The sequence below is a fragment of the Plectropomus leopardus genome, chromosome 12 (genome assembly GCF_026936395.1).
Source record: "Plectropomus leopardus strain MGB_pleo_1.0 chromosome 12, ASM2693639v1, whole genome shotgun sequence".
Lineage (NCBI taxonomy): Eukaryota > Metazoa > Chordata > Actinopteri > Perciformes > Serranidae > Plectropomus > Plectropomus leopardus.
In genome coordinates, this window is record NC_142187.1 from 20,374,749 (window position 1) to 20,393,584 (window position 18,836).

Genomic DNA, 18,836 nt, shown 5'->3' on the forward strand with positions numbered 1-18,836 from the left:
ATTGCCGAACAAAATATTGCAATACTTCGCCGTGTCAAATTTTTTCCCCTTACAGTATACTTAAACAGTATATTAACATATTTTTTTCCTCCATTGTTATTTACCACTTGCACATGTAAGATGAAATGATTGGTCTTTGTAGTAGGCTATTTGCCCTCCACTGATAAGACAGCTGAGCGAAAGTAACAATAACAGGCGCAGTGTCAACGCTGATGTTGATGGTGACGCTCAGTGCCTCGTCACAATGCAGTGATATGTAGCATAGTTTAAATACGTGCCACACCATTTTCAATCAATGAAAAAAATAAATAAAATATGCTGGCCTTGGGAAAAAAACCCAACTTTCTATTTTGATGAGACAAAGTGGAGCTGTCGCTGCAGCTCCTACTTGTTGCTGTATTCCACATGTTGTTTATGTTCTTTTGTGCAAGTAGGCATTCTTCCTCTTCCTTTGGCATTTTATGGAGAACTAAACTACTTTTAGGCAGTTATGCTGCCTGTCAAGTCTGGAACAATTGCATCTGTGGTACCTATGGTACTGTAAAAAAACACTAATCATCACCTTAACAGAATTTTTGCATTAACTTTGTACCTAAGTATCATTTCTCATGACATCACCGGTGAAAATTTCATCAAAAAGAGAAGCAGTCTGACCATTTTATTGGCTTTTAGACATTTTCTGTTAAAGATTTTGACTGCCAGCTGCTACACAGACAGACATGTGTGCATATGTAGATCTATATCTAAAACTTATACACACACATACACGCATTTTATGGCTTGTGGGATCATTCTGGGAAGGCCGGGTGCAGCAGTTTCAGACAGGACACAGGAAAAGGCCAGGCTGGACCAATCAGCAGCGGCAGAGTACAAATCCCATCAGCCAGCCAGACAGATTGTGTTCCAGAAAAGCCAAATTCTCTTGGACAGAGAACAAGCCCCGGGAGATGTGACTTTGTCTGATTACCAAGAAACTTCCTGGACATCAAGCTTATTGTACTCATACAATAGAAGTGAGACTGATGAAGCTTAGTCTACACCATGAACATTTGTTGAGGCAAGCTGAAAAGCAGTGCTGGAAATAGTGTTTGTGAAGTACTAGCGTCAGAAAATCATTCCATGAGAGAGGAGATGGCGCTGGCGAGAAATAAAGGGGTTTCTATCTCAGTTTCATTTCATGCTAGTATGTCAAATTATGGCTGTGAAGGCTGGCGGCAGGCTAATCTACACAGACCTCGTATTTGTTTAGGCTTTGGATGTAATGTTAGGGAGCATGGATGGTTGGTGAGGAAGACTGAGAACGTCGGGGAGCAGAATAACAATAAAGAAGAAAAATGAAAGGAGGCTTTTGGGGTGAATAGAATGGAGACGAGTTTCGTGTTTATGGGTTTATTCTGTGGAGCGCTCTCTTGGCAGCTGGGTTATCTTTGAGACATGAGGGTTCCCTGCAGCGCACATGCCAGCACGCAAGCTGTTGGCATCGTGCCCACCTAGACCCAGCATGCTCTTGTTAAGCAACCAATGCTGGCAAAGCATGGACCACAGACAGAGAGAGACACCCGGGAAGACAGAGGGAGTCAGACAGCAGCAGTGAATCCAGAGGGCAAAAACCTGTTGATTCAGTGTTCTTTAAAGGCTAGACCACATCACACACCTGATAGAGCCGCATTCAAACACACCTGTGCACACTTTACTCAAACTGAAACTTTACTCAAACCATGTGCCCTCCCTCCGTCTCATTTTTCTGTTTTCTCTCTCTCGACCCTCTCTCTGCATTTTCACATATTCATGCTGAGGTGAGAGGGGCAGATGAAAAGCAGAGGTAATTAGGGAAGCTTTGAGTGTGACTTTATGACTGCGAGAGGCTTTGAGCTTTCCCCCTCTCTCCCCCCTCCTTCCCTTTGTTCTTCCCCCTCTTTTTCCCCAGCGAGCCTGCAGACTCTGAGGGACACACATCCTGCCCTTATGTGTCATGTCTACTCAGGAGACTAGAGAGGCGTAGATAGAACACAAACATGCTTAGGACACACACGTACGCACTCAAACATGCGATATATTCGCTCCCACTATTAGGTCCATAAACATGTTTTCCCTCCGCCCTGTATGATTAAATGAGACGTGTAGGGATGGATTCCGGATATCCTCCCTAATTTGAGCATGAGCTCATGGTGCAGCGCAATGTCATCCTGTGTCCAAGCATCAGCCTCTAGAGCAATAACCCTGTCGGTCAAAACATCTGCAGAGAAAAAAACATGCAGACATGAAGTGAGAGGGGGAAAAAAAATAATGATGTGAGAGAGGACGGGGCTGAAATGATCACAAGTGAAATGAGTGAGAGAACTTTGAGACGAATGCAGAGAGATCGCAATATAGATAGAGGGATTTGTGTGTCTGATGAAAGAATGAAAGATAGGCCACTACAGCCAAGTGATTCATCATTCTTATCACTTGCGCACACACATATAGACATGCAGACGCACATGCCCACACATAAACACACACACATAAATCATCACTATTTAATAAATAAGACAGTTGCCTTTACATAGGGCATGTTGTGTAAGCCACCCAGGATGATCCTGTCAGGAAAAGTGAAGACAGAAGAGGAATTTTCAAAACAGTTTCATCTGGGGTGGCTTATAAACAATGAGGCTTTAAGCTAGAAATGTGCGTGCGTCTGTCTGTCTGTCTGTCTGTCTGTCTGTCTGTCTGTCTGTCTGTCTGTCTGTCTGTCTGTCTGTCTGTCTGTCTGTCTGTCTGTCTGTCTGTCTGTCTGTCTGTCTGTCTGTCTGTGCCTAGAGGGGGAATGAGAGACATTTGTCTATGCCTAGAGGGGGAATGAGAGACATTGGGGGTAGGAGTGCAAAGAGCAATGCACTGCAAATACTATCTACTGTATCCAAGCAGGCAATCAGGGAGGCTGCAAATCCTCAAGGGGCAGAGAGACAATTACAGTAGGTTGAATTCAGCCACCTGTGAAAGCCTGGGGGAAACAAACATTTACAGGGGGGCAGAAACACCAACAAACTAACCAGTCAGTGTTCATTGTCTTTCTTGACTAATTCGCAGGTCTCTGAGTCCTCTTATTCTGGCATTTAAGGGGAAATTTGCCAACTTTTATATCAGGGATACTAAATTTGCTGTGCCTGGGGTCCAGTTTTGCAAAATGAGGTGGAGGTGAGGGGCCAGCTAATATATACACAATAATATTTATCAGATAAAATGTTAAAAAAAAATAAAAATAAATAAATAATAATAATAAAAGCAAAATAAAGATAAATCTTTTCAAAAATTGCCTTTTTTCAACCCTCGACATTTGCTGGTCTGCTGTATACAGCGGCATTTCTAGGATTTGAGGACTTTGATGTTTAGTCCAGACCTCTGTTGGGAGTCTGTTGGGGTGAACAAGTTCTATTGTGGTGTTTTTTTAATGCATTCTGGCACCTTATTTACATTCAAAGAAAAAAAAACCCAGTGTCAATCGATTTCTTGTCATTATGAATTAAAATCAGTCGGCATGCCACTCAGCACCCTAACACAGGCCGGTAAGTCACAAGTTGAATGATATTGTTTGATATGGATGCCCACTCAGGGTTGATGTTAAATGTCCCATATCAATGAAAAAAAAATTCTTCAGTGCGTACTGCTGTGGCGCAGAAAGTGGATTGTTCACTAATCAGAAGGTCAGTGGTTCAATGCCCTCCATATGCAGTCCATATATCAAAGTATCCTTGGGTAAGATACTGAATCCCAAATTTCTCTTGATAGCTGTTCCATCTATGTGTGATGGTGTATGAGTATTTAGAAGCTGAGCAGCACTTTTTGAGTGGCTGCATGACTATGAAAGCACTCTACAAGTGCAGGTATATTGAGCGAGAGAAACTGACCAAGTTCAACAGTTGCAAAAATCTGTTCTTTCTCATTTCAACTATGCCATTTTCATGCTACAGTGATGAAGCTGAAAGGAGGAAGAACTACAAGCTATTTCAGCTTAGATGGGGGGGGGGTTGCGCTCTAAAACAGAACTTCCCTGTTCTTTTCGCAAACTAGCTACATTTCCTAGCGACATTTCCTAGGACTAGCAACAAAAATTGCATTCCAAAATATGATACAGCGGATGTTATGGACGAGGACACATTTTACAGTTTGGTTTTACAATTTTGGCAAATATTAAATTTATTTGAGCAAGAATACATGCCTGCAGAATTGCAGCAGATAAAGGCCAAGGCTGTTGTGCAAGAGGCTTTAATGTGCTGCCATCGACAGTGTGGAAAAAAACAAAGACTTGTTGCTATCTTGGCTATCGTGGGTCGAACTGCACAGCCTCCAAGTTTGTATTTCATTACCTGCATTAAGAGGCCACAACTTTTTTTTGCTGGTTGTCATTAGCTCATACCCAGTGCATCCTGGTACATGTAGGTACTGCTGGCATAGCTATATAACACGCACTGAGGAATATATTGCTTCAACTGACTATATTTACTGGGGTGTTGAGGAGGGCTCTAAGTGTACGGATGAGCCTGGGTCCAAGATCCAAGGGACTAATGCAAAGGCCTATGCACCACTGGAGGTGCTGGAGTGGGTATGATATGGAAATGAGGGGCCTGATATGGAAAATTGTGTCCCCCTATCAATAACTTCTAATGGATAGCTTGTTTGCAATCATCACTGATTGGACATCCATAAAAAGGTGGTCAATTTTCCCTTAAACAGCTGAAGGCATCAAGTATCCCTGTACCTCAGGTTGTGGTTTTGATCACTTTGACTTTTGCATACACTCATGCTCATGCTGTCTCCCAGGACAGGTGGGTCTTGAGAGTTCCTGGATGGTGAGACAAGGATCAGCTAATTATGTCGCCTCAATGAGGAAAGACACTGTCCTTGCCACAGCTTCTTTCTCTCCTCTTTCTAACTCTGTCTCTCTCTCACTGCCACTCTTTCTCAAATGAACTCCCTGTCCTGTCACTGAAGGGCACCTAAAGTTTTAAATGTGATGCACTTTCATTGATGAAAGAGAGCTATCTAGGCCAGCAGAATACATTTCTCTGAAAAGCATTTGTCAACTCCTGTGAGGACAACTTGAGCCCTGAGGTGATCATAGTGACTTGGAAGGGTGGTAAATACTGTACATGCTCACATGTCTTTGGTACACATGTATATGCACACACACACACAATGATCAAAATGCACATGTACTAAATGCTCAAACACCGGCATTACGCACACACACGCACACAAACACAGATGTCATGGCCTTTAGCTGTGGGCCAGGTCCCCCTCATATCGGTGACACTAGTGATCAAAAGTGTCAGCATTTTCTTGACATCTGCTCCCCAGCAGTGTGAGTATATGGTGTACCCAGATACTTACTCTCTTGCTCATCATTCCCACCTGTCATTCACACACACACACACACACGCAAATTGGATTGCCTGCACAACAATTTGCCAACAGGAGATTGCTGCTTATCGGACTGAATAAGTTATTTATATTGGAGCTTATTCGAACTAGCTAAAAATAAGGCTTTAACCTAATTATCTATTTGCACAATTTAGTGTGACATATATCCATTTTTTACGAACTGCAGGTCTGTTTACTTTGTGTCAGCTCTACAGTATTGTTACCTTCAACTCCAACCTTAGTGATCACCAGGCTTTTTCATCCTAAAACATATGTTATGCAGGACTTTCCTAAAACCAATGTAAAGATTCATACAGAAGTAATCCCACTCAATCATCACGACCCATACCTCATACCTTTGCTATCCTAGGAAACACAAATGTGCTACCAGGCAAGATCAGGGCTTTATGAAAAGTTAGAGACCAGGTGTCAGACTGTAAGCAGCACTTAAACACAGCACAGAAAAAATCTAAATATCGTGAGGCATAACACCAAACCAGAGTTAATCTGGGGTTGGATTTTACTTTCACTTTCGATAGCAAGCATATACAAACAGTAACTGGAAATCCTGCATAGTGTCTTTAAGTTAGTTGCTTCATGTTACACAGTTAGCTGTGTACATATAAAATTACATACTGTAATCATACTAAGAGTTTGTATTTTGCGTTTTTGATCATTCTGATAATCGCCCCAGTATCTTATATGACCATGAGCAACATTAAACAGTCACTCAGTGTAGCACCAACATCAGCCTTATTTTCAGAGCTCGACTAACGTTTGGTTGCTGTGGCTATTTTTTTACACTCTGTGGTTGGAAGAGCTGCAAAAAAATTGAATTACCTCACATACACTGTCTTGAGAAAGTGGGCAGTAGAGCTCTGTAGAGCTGACCGCTCTCCTTACAAATGTGACAGTGCTTTTCTTCATTTTAGTAGTAAGCTAGGCTAGCTGACTAGCACACCTGGCTATTTAAAGACACTGAGGTGATGATTAAAATCATCATCACACTTCATTCAAAAACAAATGTTGAATACTGTTAACAATATTTCAAAACCTGAGTACAGTTGGATAATCTACATGAAATTTTTGTTGTGCTACAGTGTAGAAAAATAACCCAAATGGACACTGCACTGCAGGTTGAAGGTGGTAGCAAAGATGGATCTGGGTCTGTCCGCAGAGGGCTGTGCTGCCATCTCATATCAAAGCATCAATATTAAACTGAGTCTGTTTCATAATTGGTTAAAAAGTCCTTGTAGTAACATTACATAGGAGTCCACTCTCTAGTTTTGGTACGGTGGATACCAGCCAGTGGGTGTTCACATCAAATACTCTCCATACCCGAGTAACATATGACCGTATTTGAGACCGACTTTCCCATTGCCCTGGTACGGTACAGTGTATACACTAATCAAATGGACTTTGAGGTGTACTCAGATCCGCACCGGGTCCCTGATCTAAGGCCCCTAAGGTTAGAGGGTAAAGGTAATGTTACTGCATTGCTGAAAGGAAGTTAACAGACATGCACTACATACAACAGATATACATCAGGTAATACTGTGCAAGTAGAGAATAGATCTACTGATTACAGTTCCATCAGAAAAAACGGCACAAAGATTCTAGTGGCCAATCCATCTGTTCAGCTTTCTCCCAGCCAATCAGGAGGCAAGGAGAGGTGTCCAGCCAGTAAGATTACTCTAGATCTGATTGGCTAGAACAGGCTGACAGGCCAAAGCCCTTGATGGCAGCTCTAAGCTGGCCCAGCTTAGACTGGGCTCTGTGGCTGACACCTACCCACCATCAGGCCCCAGCACTCATTACCTATCAACTATGGCATGGATTAGAAGTCTGGGGTATCAGTCAGTGTGTTTCTGTGTTGAGGTGAAAGAAGAGTCCTGAGGGGGGCTGGCCTCTGTGTTTCTGTGTGTAGGTTTAAGGAAAGTTAACTATAAGGAGGAAAGATGGAGAAGAGGATATATTTCAGGGGATGGAGGTTGTTATGTAAAAAGATGTAACCTGCCTGCACTATTTAGGGTGTGGCAGTCGCAGGGTGAAAGTCAACAGCAATAGAGAATCCCAAAGGATTGTTAGTTCTGTTTCACCAGAGAGCTTTGTTATTGCAGCATACAAGTGAACCTGTTCCTTCATATTAATCCTGTATCAGCAACACTTGCGAAAAAACCTCTCAGCATTCATAAATGTGGTCTGTGTTTATGGGGTCATACTCACGACATGACAACTCCCACACATGACAAAGCACAGTAGGGCCTTTAGGGCTGTCAAAACAAAGGCAGGCCAATAAAAACACCCAGACCAACACACACAGGCAGACACACTCCTTACACACACATCATCTCCTTTCTTATGGGCTTGTCCTTTTGGCTAAACTTTAGCAATCAGCAGGAGTGATTTTGAGTTGAAACTGTAAAAGCTGGATAAAGAAAACACGCGCGCACACACACACACACACACACACACACACACACACACACACACACACACACACACACACACACACACACACACACACACACACAGAGGACTTGTCATTGCAAGATTTAAAGTATGACTTGAATGACAGACAGATGGAAAGCTGAAATCTAAAAAAGTAGTGGCCACATCATGAAAGAATTATCAAATAAACAGATTATCAGCAGAAGAGCAGAGCCTGCAGACAACTGGCTCGGTGGTGGACTGCATGTGGTGCAATTGGATAGATACAGTGCAAACAAAAATTGGTCGGAGGAGAAAGCTACCCACAAACAATTTTCCACCATCTAGCATGTGAATAACAGTACTAAGGGTATCAGCCAAAATCATATTCTCATTACTTCATGTGGTATATGAGCCACTTGCTACTTCACATTCCACTTGAGGCACTCAGACAGCACAGAGACTGTCCTTAGAAGGCCTTGTAAATTGAGGGCTAGTGACATCATCATTTTCGGCACCACCATACTTCAGTTTCTATTGTTATTCCATTGTTATTTTCCATCTTGACCTTTTCGGGATATGTAAAACACCTGATTGTCGTTCTCCAGACAGACTCAGACATGAGGTAAGAAGGGAAAGATCTTAATGATGATGAAAAGGACAAATACCAGGACCACTATTCAAACATGGCTACTTCTATTCATGTAAACTGCTTGTAAAACAAGTATAAGAGGGGTTTATCTCCAGCACTCTGTGAACCTACATACTAATATCTTGGAAGGTGCTGAAATTTCATATCTTGGTGGTGTGTATGTGTGAATGTACATGTGTAAATGCACCCGAAACGTATTAAGGACAGATTGTTTTCGGAACAGTCACACCACCCCTGGAGGTGGTCAGGGACATTATGTAACCACATAGAACACAAGCGTAAATGAAGCCAAGTTTTTAATCCACATGCCACAATTACGTGAGGCGCAATACGTAACCATGCGTGACTGTTCCAAACCAGTAAGGTTGTGGCCGTTAGCCAGTTAGCAAAAAGCAAACTAACCCGCTGGCTAGAAAACAGCAAGAAAGCTTATGGATATCCAAGACACCTGTGAATTGATACAAGAACAAGCTGCAACCTCTGAGGTTAAAAAATAGCCAATGCAGAGGTGCCAAAAATGGCATTTTCTTGAATAGTCACAAAAGACTGGCCTCAGAGGCAAGTCAATCCCCATAGACCCCATGTTATAATGCTAATACATTTTATGAAGTCCTGGAGTTACACATATTTAAGGGCAGGGCCACTTGAGTGACAGCTGTCTGTAAGGCGTCACTAAACTCTATGATCCCACCCTGCTCCTGCACAACTCCACCAACTTATCTAAATATGGTCGCTTCTGGTGACAAAAATCCAAGAAAGCCCCACCCAAATTCTGCATTCCAAAATGGCAGTCCACAAACCGATGGTGATGTCACGGTAGCTACGTCCCTTATTTTATAGTCTATGGTCAAGCCGAAATGAGGTCTCTGCTTTTAATTGGTTGGACGAAAGTACACCAGCCAAACTTGGCAATTCATATCACAGCTGAATCATTTATGAAGTACTGGCTAAGTGAATGGTGGAAAATGAAGACAACCAATCTAGACTGCAATGTAATTTTTTTAAAAAAGCACATAAAGCTGCAATGGAAGTATGTGAGGAGTGACATTCTGTTGTATGAGCTGGAAAGAGCAATCGGATCTCAATCAGATCGGGATGTAGACATGAGAGACACATACTTAAAGGTGCAGTGTGTAGGATTTAGTGACATCTAGTGGGGATGTTACAGAACTGAAACTTCTGTGTGCCAAGTGTGTTGGAAAACTACCATGGCTGACACAAAAATTCAAGGTACCATATCGAGAGCCAGTGTTTGGTTTGTGAATCCTGCGCTGCTGCAGCACAACATGGCGAACTCTGTGGAGGAGGCCCTGCTCCATGCAGATATACAGTAAGCAGCTCATTCTAAGGTAAAGAAAATACAATGATCCTTTTTTCAGGAGATTTAAAACAAATAAAAACAAAGTCATGAATATCATGTTCCATTTCTGCCAAAAGGTGCCCCTAAATCCTACAAACTGCACCTCAAATACAACTATGTAATCAGGTAAAATCCTATCTAGATACAATCTCAAGACACATTAACTTGCAAGGTGTAAAGGGGTCATTGTGACAATAATATATAGTGTTACCAGATGAAACAAATAAAAAATAACAGTAATCATTTCCACAACAGCGATTTTTGAAAATAATACATTCTCCGCGACACCATTTGTTCACATATGAGTTGCACACCAAGACTGTAGTCTTACATCCTTGATAAAACAGGACTTAGCCTACATGGCAGTCTAAGCAGTCCATTGTTTTATAAAACTAATTGCATGGTACCGAAATTCCTGTAAGACTAAAAACATCCTAGGCATGTCTCCCACCCTGTGGGATTGTGTTTGGAGGTTTTGGGGAGGAATATTGGGTCTATTTCGGAAACGTTAAAGTTTAAATGACACTACAATCACTAGAGGAAGAGGAAGGACAAGCTCGGGCAACTAGAGCTCGGCTTTATTCAGATGGGCGTAGTACAAAACCCTTTGGCAGGCAAGACCTGGCTGAAACAAGCTTTGTATCTACAGCGGGGCCTTGTTTATCCGGAACTCAGACATGTGAATTGACCCGGCAGCCAAAGAGGCATCGCAACCAAAAAATACAACCCAAAATAAACACCAAACAAACAAACAAAAATAATGACTGTACACAGATTGTTTCACTCTCCAAAACTACTGTAATTTGCTCAAGGGTTCCAGTAATTGTTTCACTGTCCTAAGAGCAGGATCAGATAATGACAAAGCAGATCATCTTCCACCAAACTCTAAATGCTGAGAAAAGGCCTCTATACCCTCTTTTTCCCCGTTTACCCTCACTGATCCCTCTCCACAGTTATGCTGCTGCCAAACCCACAGAGGAAGGGAAGAGGAGGGGGAGTAAAGCCATGCCCATTTTTTCTGAGTTGCACACTTGCCTGCACGCCAGCTTCCGTGACCCTGGGGAACTGAGTAGAAACTTTTTTCACCACATACTGGACAGATAAATATTTTTTGGAAGCACGAAAACAAACACGAAATTATTTTGTTTTTATTACTGAATTTGAATTGAAATTAGGGGCATAGGTTCAGCTACAGGTCAGTATGAAGCTGGGTCCATGTTTTAAATTAAATACTTTGCAGAGGCTGCATTCTGGAGTATCAGTCTCAGCTAGGTACAGTATGTACCAGATAGCTAAATGACAAGTCACCAGCCACTCAATCACAACATCTCTTTCCCAACCATCAACAAGTGTCTCACGCAAATCCCATCCAACCCAGGCTTGGACCTTTTGTCCCAGCACTTACCCTGGAAGGCATCTGAGTGGCCGGAGATGAGGTGCTCAAGCTCGTAGCTGTAGGATTGAATGTTGTGGAGGGTTTCTCTTTTTACTGCAAACTGGTAGCTCTCCTCCATCTTCCGGGTGCAGCAGGATGGACCCTGGTGCTTACAAACCAACAGATCCACATCTAGGAAAGTCAAGCAAAAATGGACATAATGTTTTTATTTCTTATTTTTGATCAACATTTATGTTTCTTTTTCTTTTCAATTCAGTGCTAACAAGAGCAGAAGAACTGAGCTATCTCACCTTGGATGAGAGGTTGTCTTTTATCCTGTACGACAGATATATGATTCTACACCGTGCTGTGCAAATATGTGTGAGTATATGTATAGTGTCCTGAGTATGCACATAGATAGACAGGCCATAACTCCATTGGGAGACAGTGGAGGCACCACGGGAGGGTGAGAAAGTAGACCAAGAATTCATCCACGTTTCCTGCTAAAAATACTGTCTCCGCTAAATATATAAATATCTTTGACTCATACAATTGCACACCTCTTCAAGACATACATTTGAACATGCATGTATACTGTATGTCCAATAAAAACATATAAATACTTGCATGTAGTTGTATTTTGCAATGCAAACATGCTAAATTTACTGTCACTCAGGGACACACACACATAGACTAAACTGTGTGAAATCACTTCTAGAAGTAGACAGACATTAGCTGTAATACTGCAGTTCAGAACAACCACATGAAGGCAACGACCTAATTGCAAATACTATGATCCAATGAACAGCTCAATCAGGCACAATTACATCAGCGGAAACAAGAGTCCACCCTGTCCTGCCAGTGTCACCTGCTTCTCGCCATCGCTACGCATATAAACACTGTCATGACATCACTGAGACTGTTCACAATTAGCACAGGCTATTAAAATCGTCCTTTCCCACACATTTCCTTGTGCAGGGAGATTTCCATAGTGCAGAAGTCTGATATGATAACTCATTTTACAGGGGGAAGGGCTGGACGGGGGTGGCTGGAGGCAGGTGTTGTAACTAGAGCCTAAAGCATGGCCTTAGGACAGACCGCAAGACCAGTGCCTCACTGTCCAAATCCCTCCATGAAACACAATAGGGTTGCATTCTCAATCCCTCTTTCCCTTTCTGCTCCCTCTCTTCCATTTGCCTGGCATATCCTAGTGAGGCCTGGGTGTCTCTTAATTACCCAGTGAGGCTCCATTTGTTCCCATCCCAGAGCCAGGCGAGTGAAGTCATAACTGGCTGTCCTGCCCCTTACAGCTCATTATCTCCATCTCTGTAGCAGCACAGTCTTTTTATGTTGACACCATCTCCCTGTTGACACAGTTTCCCTCTTCATACTTCCTGCAAAGTCCTATCTTGTTTTTGTGTACTGTTTAAATTTTGCATATGACATATTTTAACAAAATATAATGCAATACTTTTGTTTTAGGATTACATCTGCTTCTTCTCAATGTCCGCCTAGCAGGCTTATTAGGGCTCCTTTCCAAATTTGATTGATGGGTGCAATATAAATGAGAAACTCAATCTGTTGTATCATACAAACCATTGGTATTTACATATTTACTTAACACACATTAAGCTGAACTTCTGTTTAAATCCATAAATGACATTTCACAATGCATGATCAATTTAGGAGTAATTCTAAAAAAAAAAAAAAAATATGGGTACATTAGTTCTGCTTCTATGTTTTTTTTTTGTCTAGGTTATGAAGTTATAAAAAGACAAGTGAAAACTTCTGGCATTCTACCTCATCCTGGGATTAAATGTCATCATACTTTGACCATTAGATCTAGTGACACCAACCTTATTAAATGGATCTCTTTTAATATGACCTCACCAACCAAGAGAAGCAATCCAAGAACACATTTCTACGACTTTATACTAGGTAAGAGAAACTGTGCAACACTCGAGATTTAGGCTTGTCCGCTTGGAAAAAAAAAGTCCTAAACAAAAAACAAGAAAAAAAACAAACAAAAACAGCGTCTTCACATTGTGTTTCACTCATCACTGGGCTATTTTGTTAAATAAGGAATGAATGACATTCAGAATAACAATATGAAACAAATCCAAATTTTTTCCACAATAGATCCCACTCAGAATGACTTGTCTGACCAATCAGTTGTCAATTCAAGAATTGCGGAGAGTAGAAAAGGCTCTGCCTGAGAGAACAGTGGCAGCAATGTTCCCTCAGGTGAGAAATAGTTGGTGTGATCACATAGGCTGGGTACTGACCACATAATCCAGTGTCAAATAGTATGGAAACGCCTCCTTGTCAAACAATACCTGCACTATATATTTTTTTCACCTGAAATATGATCTTGGACTGTCCTGACCTCCTGCTGTATCAGCAGACTTTCTGTTGCTAAAGTGTTCTGAGAGTCTCTTCTTGGAAAAAAAATGGTGCATTCAACATTCACGCGGTTAGCACAAGCCTCCACAGCTGCAGTGTTTACATCCAACACTGAGCCGTTACGGACATCAAACCTTTAAACCTTTATTTAGGTAACATTAGCCTTTTGATGCTAACAGTTAGCCATGTCACAGCGCGATGCAGCCGGCCAAACTCTCACAACTGTCCTCGGTGTGGAACTCACACTCCTGCAGCAGCAGCTACAACCAATACAGTCTGACATGAAGTTGAGCGCAGTGTATTTGACATTGAGTTGGCACTTCAGCACGCAGATTTGCCAACAAAATATTTGACAGTATCGCTATACTACATGCCACACAATTCACAGGATGGGTATTGGAGTACTCTTTTGGTATCAGGATCACTTTAGGGGTACTTGTATTGGTACTGATATTGTAATTAAAAAAGTATACCCAGCTATAGCGTTACTGATAGTAGCAGCAAGCAGCATCAGTCAGGCCTAGCTGTCGAGCTGATTGGCACTCTGTCGTCAGTTGAGAGATGCCTCCCTAAACTCACTGTCCTCTCGGAGAGAAGTGTAATAAGAATCTTTTTAAGAATAATAAAATGGAGGATTTTTTTTATCATTACTGTAGGTGGTTGTCATAAATGAACTAAATCATAACCTTCTTGGCAGTAGTAATTCGTACATTAAATGAATGACAAACTAGAATGTAAAACATTGTTGCTCTGACCGTTTTAAAATAGATTTAAGGCTTCTGATCAACAAACCATGCGGACTTCTCTCCTAGTTGACAGTGGGTTGTGTGTCCCCCCGACTGCCACTGCGGTGCCACTCAACTCTGCATAAAAATGTCATATGAAAAAAGTCTTATTATAGTATGTCATAAAAAAGGTCATAGTATAGTATGCCATAAATATGTCATGTAAAAGTCATAGTATAGTATGTCATGAAAATGTCATAATATACTATCATAAAAAATGTGCATATGAATTCTGCATTCGCAAACAAAATAATTAAAGTAAATTATTGTCATTTTTACCAAGACATCTGACTTTTGTGCCTGGCCAAGTGAAAGGTAAATTTACATTTCCAAAAGACAAGTGTCTCAAAAGTTAATGTCGAGCCCAATTAGGTATAACATATTGGTTGTCTGGGTAGAACTACATGCAACAACAAACCAAATCCCTTCTCTGAACACTATATTATCCAACAATTCATATCATTCAGAATTCCACCAAATACTAAAAACATAAGACCATTTGTCAATAACTCAGTAAGTATTAGTGTCAGAGACAGGGCCTCATCCTTGAAGATATTTTGAATAAGCTTATTAATAAATCACATTATACCAAGCTCAAGCCACTCTCTCTGATAGTGATTATGTTTTAATATGAAACTCTTAGCTCAAAATTCCAAGTGCCATTTAGCAGAGCCCTTGGTGAAGCATACTATTTTACGAGATCGGCTCCTGGAAAGCATACTGCTACATGGGAAAGGTGTACGACTTGTCAAATATTGGTTACCTTTTGAAAGCGAGGTATATTGTTTTAATTCTGTTTTAAGGTTGACATTTCACCACATTGGTGTGTGTCCTCTCTCCCCTTCTGTCCCTGACCCTGTTCTCCTCACTGGCTGGCTCTTTCTCTCCTTTGTGTTGGTGTGTTATCTGTGATATGAAACTAATATCCAGGGACTCACAGTGGAATCCAGCCTAGCCTCTCCGTCCCTTGCGAGTAGCTGCATGGAGTAAGTGATACTCAGAGAGACTTTGGCTGTTAAAGCCACCACAGCAGTCAGGACAGGCTGGCTGTGTCACGAATGTACCATGCCACTTTCTGGAATCATTAGAAGCCAATTGTCACTATTTCTATGTCCAACAGCAAAAATATTGCTGAGTCCACTCTTTTTTCATCTTTGAAAATATATTACATTTGGTATTTTAACAAACACCATTTTAATGGCTTCTGCCTGGAGGATAAACTAAAATATGTATTGAGGACTCAGAGTGCAGTCTTCCAAGGACTCTAAGAGTCACTGAAGTCTACAATGTAGGGCATATCTATTAATATCTGGCCGGCTTGTTTTTGAGTGACACGTGTAGCATTAAAACTATACATCATTTGCATTTTCAAAATAAATAGTACAAACCTGTGGATTGCAAATAGAGCATCTGGTTTAATGACTGTTTTAACAGGTGTTTAATATCAATGTCAAAAAATCTCTGAATTCAAAACATTTGCATAGATTCTCACCCTCTTCCTGTCAAACTTTAGTAGGCACCTTTGGCAACAGTAACAGTTTTGAACATCTGGACAATTTCCCCCCTTACTCTTTGCAAAATTACTCAAGTCCTATCAAATTGCTTGGAGACGATGACTCAACAACAATTTTCCAACAACAAAGTCCTGCATCAAATGTTTGATTGGATGGACTGGAATGATCTCTGACGGGACTTAGGCTTAGATCAGCATTGTTGAAGACTTTCTTTCATAGATTATATATATTTTTTGGTATGCATCACAATTCAATAACTACAGCATGGAGTTGGTCTCCATTCTGTAGTTGTTGCCAAGAAAAAAAATGATATGGCCTATGAATAATATTGCAACATTTTTAGGGCTTCACCTGGATATACAATATATATCTAGATATTTTGAAATATTCTTCCACTGTGGGAAATAACATATTACACTACTACATAAACTACTGTTACAATGAAGTTAAATAAAGTACTGTTATAATAAAGCTGAAGTACTGTTTTAAGAAAGTTAAATAAAGTATTGTTATAAAGCAATAAACAAAGTCAAACTACTTGTGCTTTGATTCTGAAGCACCCAGTTGGTTTTGTGTGGGAAGTGGTGATGTTTTTGCTGTAAACTTGAAGCCTCCTTCACTGTGAGCAGGAAACAAACTAACAACTCTCTAGTTCACAAATTAGTAATATTTGCAAGTCTCACTGGTGCTACATAGTTGCAAGATGTGACTAGGTGGGCAGTCACAGGAGAAAGCAAGAGAACTGAAACGCCAAATTGAGTCTCAAGCAGGTGGCTTTAAAGAAAATGACACGAGAATTCATACTCTATTGTTCGCGACATAGTCATTTAAGATATTGCATGTGAATCAATCTTTAATACACTGAGAATCGATACCTCACCCATGCTCTAAGATCAGCCAGCTGTGCCAGTGATGATTTAATTGTGTAATTACTAAGAAATCACAATTTTTTGTAAGAGTAAGTACTGGAAGACAGCTAACTGAGCTCTGAAGAATCATAAAACCTGTGTCCACATTGTAGGTGCACTGTTTAAATAACTGCTTTTAATATGCTGAAAACTTGTGAGAACAGATATATTGCACTGACCGATATATATATGCAGAATATGAGGACACTTCACATTTTTGTAGCAAGATTTTCTGCTGTGATTTAATTTATCTTCTATATTCCAAAGTTTCTCGCGGATTGTAAATGTTATTTTGTGTAGCTATTCATCTGATTTCAAATAACAACTTTTGGCCTTAATGTGACTTAATATAGACTCCGTTGGGCAAAGAGGAATGAACTCCACAGGTCTTTTGTAATTAGTGCCTAATGTGTATGCTGCTCCTTCTGCCTGGCTAAACCTTAACACACTCTGCTCTCCAGACTGGATGTCAACTCTGAATCCTAATTCCCTTAATCGTCCTCAGGTGACAAATACCTCTGGAGTAATTTGCCGTATTAAAGCCATGGCTCAGGGGTCCTGACTTGTTAGTCACAATCCCTTCAGCAACACCTCAGTGCCCTTCATTGCACAAGTCAAAACTCCTGAGTGGAGAAACTCTACCACTGTATAATTGCCCTGCTAACTCACATGCCATTCTCAATATGTGGTACTACAGTAGCAAGGCTGAATACAGTACACTGCTGAGATGATGGTTACGTTGTAACCACCCTCTTCAAACACACGTGCATAAACTCCTGCACTCCTGAAATGATTTATATGCAGCTCACATCTTCTCAATATGGTATGGAAATTTTGTTATGATTTGGAATGCGTTGATGACCAGGAGGGTTGCAGTTTCCTGATGCTGCTGTTTTGATATTTTCAGAGAACAAGAATAACTTTGTTAGAAAGTAGGCAATTAATGCAGTTACTCCTCTCCTGCCTCAGGAAGCCAGGTCCCTTTGAAGTTCCCAGATCCACTGAACATACAGGATATTTACTACAGATTTGCTGTGTTTTGGATGGACCACGTTGAATGAAAACAAATCTCAAAGGGTCTTTGCCGCATACCTGCATTTTTGGACAACCTTGAAACTCAGCTGGAATGTTTAGCTTTCCCAGATCCCGAGCTGGAACTGCCTACAGTGATTGGCACAGGGTCCAAAGCCACGCCAGAGGGCAAGAGGTTGGACAGACAGAGCTTAAGAAAGTGGAAGACGGGTGGGCATGCAGGGCTGATGAAGCAGCATTATATCAGAGGGGTGCTCAGCCACCGACAGGCAGAGTAATTATGTTAACATTTAAAATAATCTGTTGAACATTCCCTCTTAGACACTGGCTCTCCTCTTATGTACTATTTCTATCCCCACAGTGCAAGAAGATTCATCTTCTCTGAATGGTTATATTATTGGAGAGGTAGATGATATACTTGGCAGTCTACTAAACTCATAAAATTGCATCAGCCTCTACCTCAGTAACAAGCCAGGAGGGTAAGGTACCGCACAATCAGTTGAAAAACAAGATTGACTTAGGCTGAAATCCAATAAGAGATGTTGTGTAGACACCGACTCAGACGGAGTAATCAGCTTCAGACTGGGACATCACTGGCCAGGATGGTGTGTTTGGGGTGGGCTGGAGAAAGAGCATCTGAGGTGCTTGTTAGTTCAATAATCTGTAATGTCTGGCATTGTCAGTGATGTTATTTTTTACCACCAATGTTTCCTTAACATTAACAAATCACAATGGGCCTCTTTCATCAACATCTTTTTTCTTAACTTTGTTCTTAATAAAGTTTCTAGGAAAAATCTACATCTAATTCACTACATGTCTTTGAACTGCACAATTGTTCACACCGGTATTCTTGTAATGTATAACTGAACGGTCCTCATAAGTTGAAAGCATGTTGAACCTAGTAATCATATTCTAACTAAACACCCCGCAAATCCCCACAAAAGGACATGAGACTGCAGGGCTGTGTGCACACACAG

At 41.1% G+C, this 18,836-nt stretch overlaps 1 protein-coding gene across 5 annotated transcripts in view; it reads right to left on the reverse strand.

The window, feature by feature from the left end:
- The window catches only part of gpc5c (glypican 5c), a 139,594-nt gene that overhangs the window by 109,498 nt on the left and 11,260 nt on the right, over window positions 1-18,836 (reverse strand). For all 5 annotated transcript variants that reach the window (XM_088085426.1, XM_088085428.1, XM_088085427.1 and 2 more), the window contains one exon: window positions 11,248-11,409. In XM_088085426.1, the coding sequence (XP_087941552.1) occupies window positions 11,248-11,356 (109 nt within the window). In that variant the 5' untranslated portion in view covers window positions 11,357-11,409. The remainder of the gene's footprint in view (window positions 1-11,247; window positions 11,410-18,836) is intronic.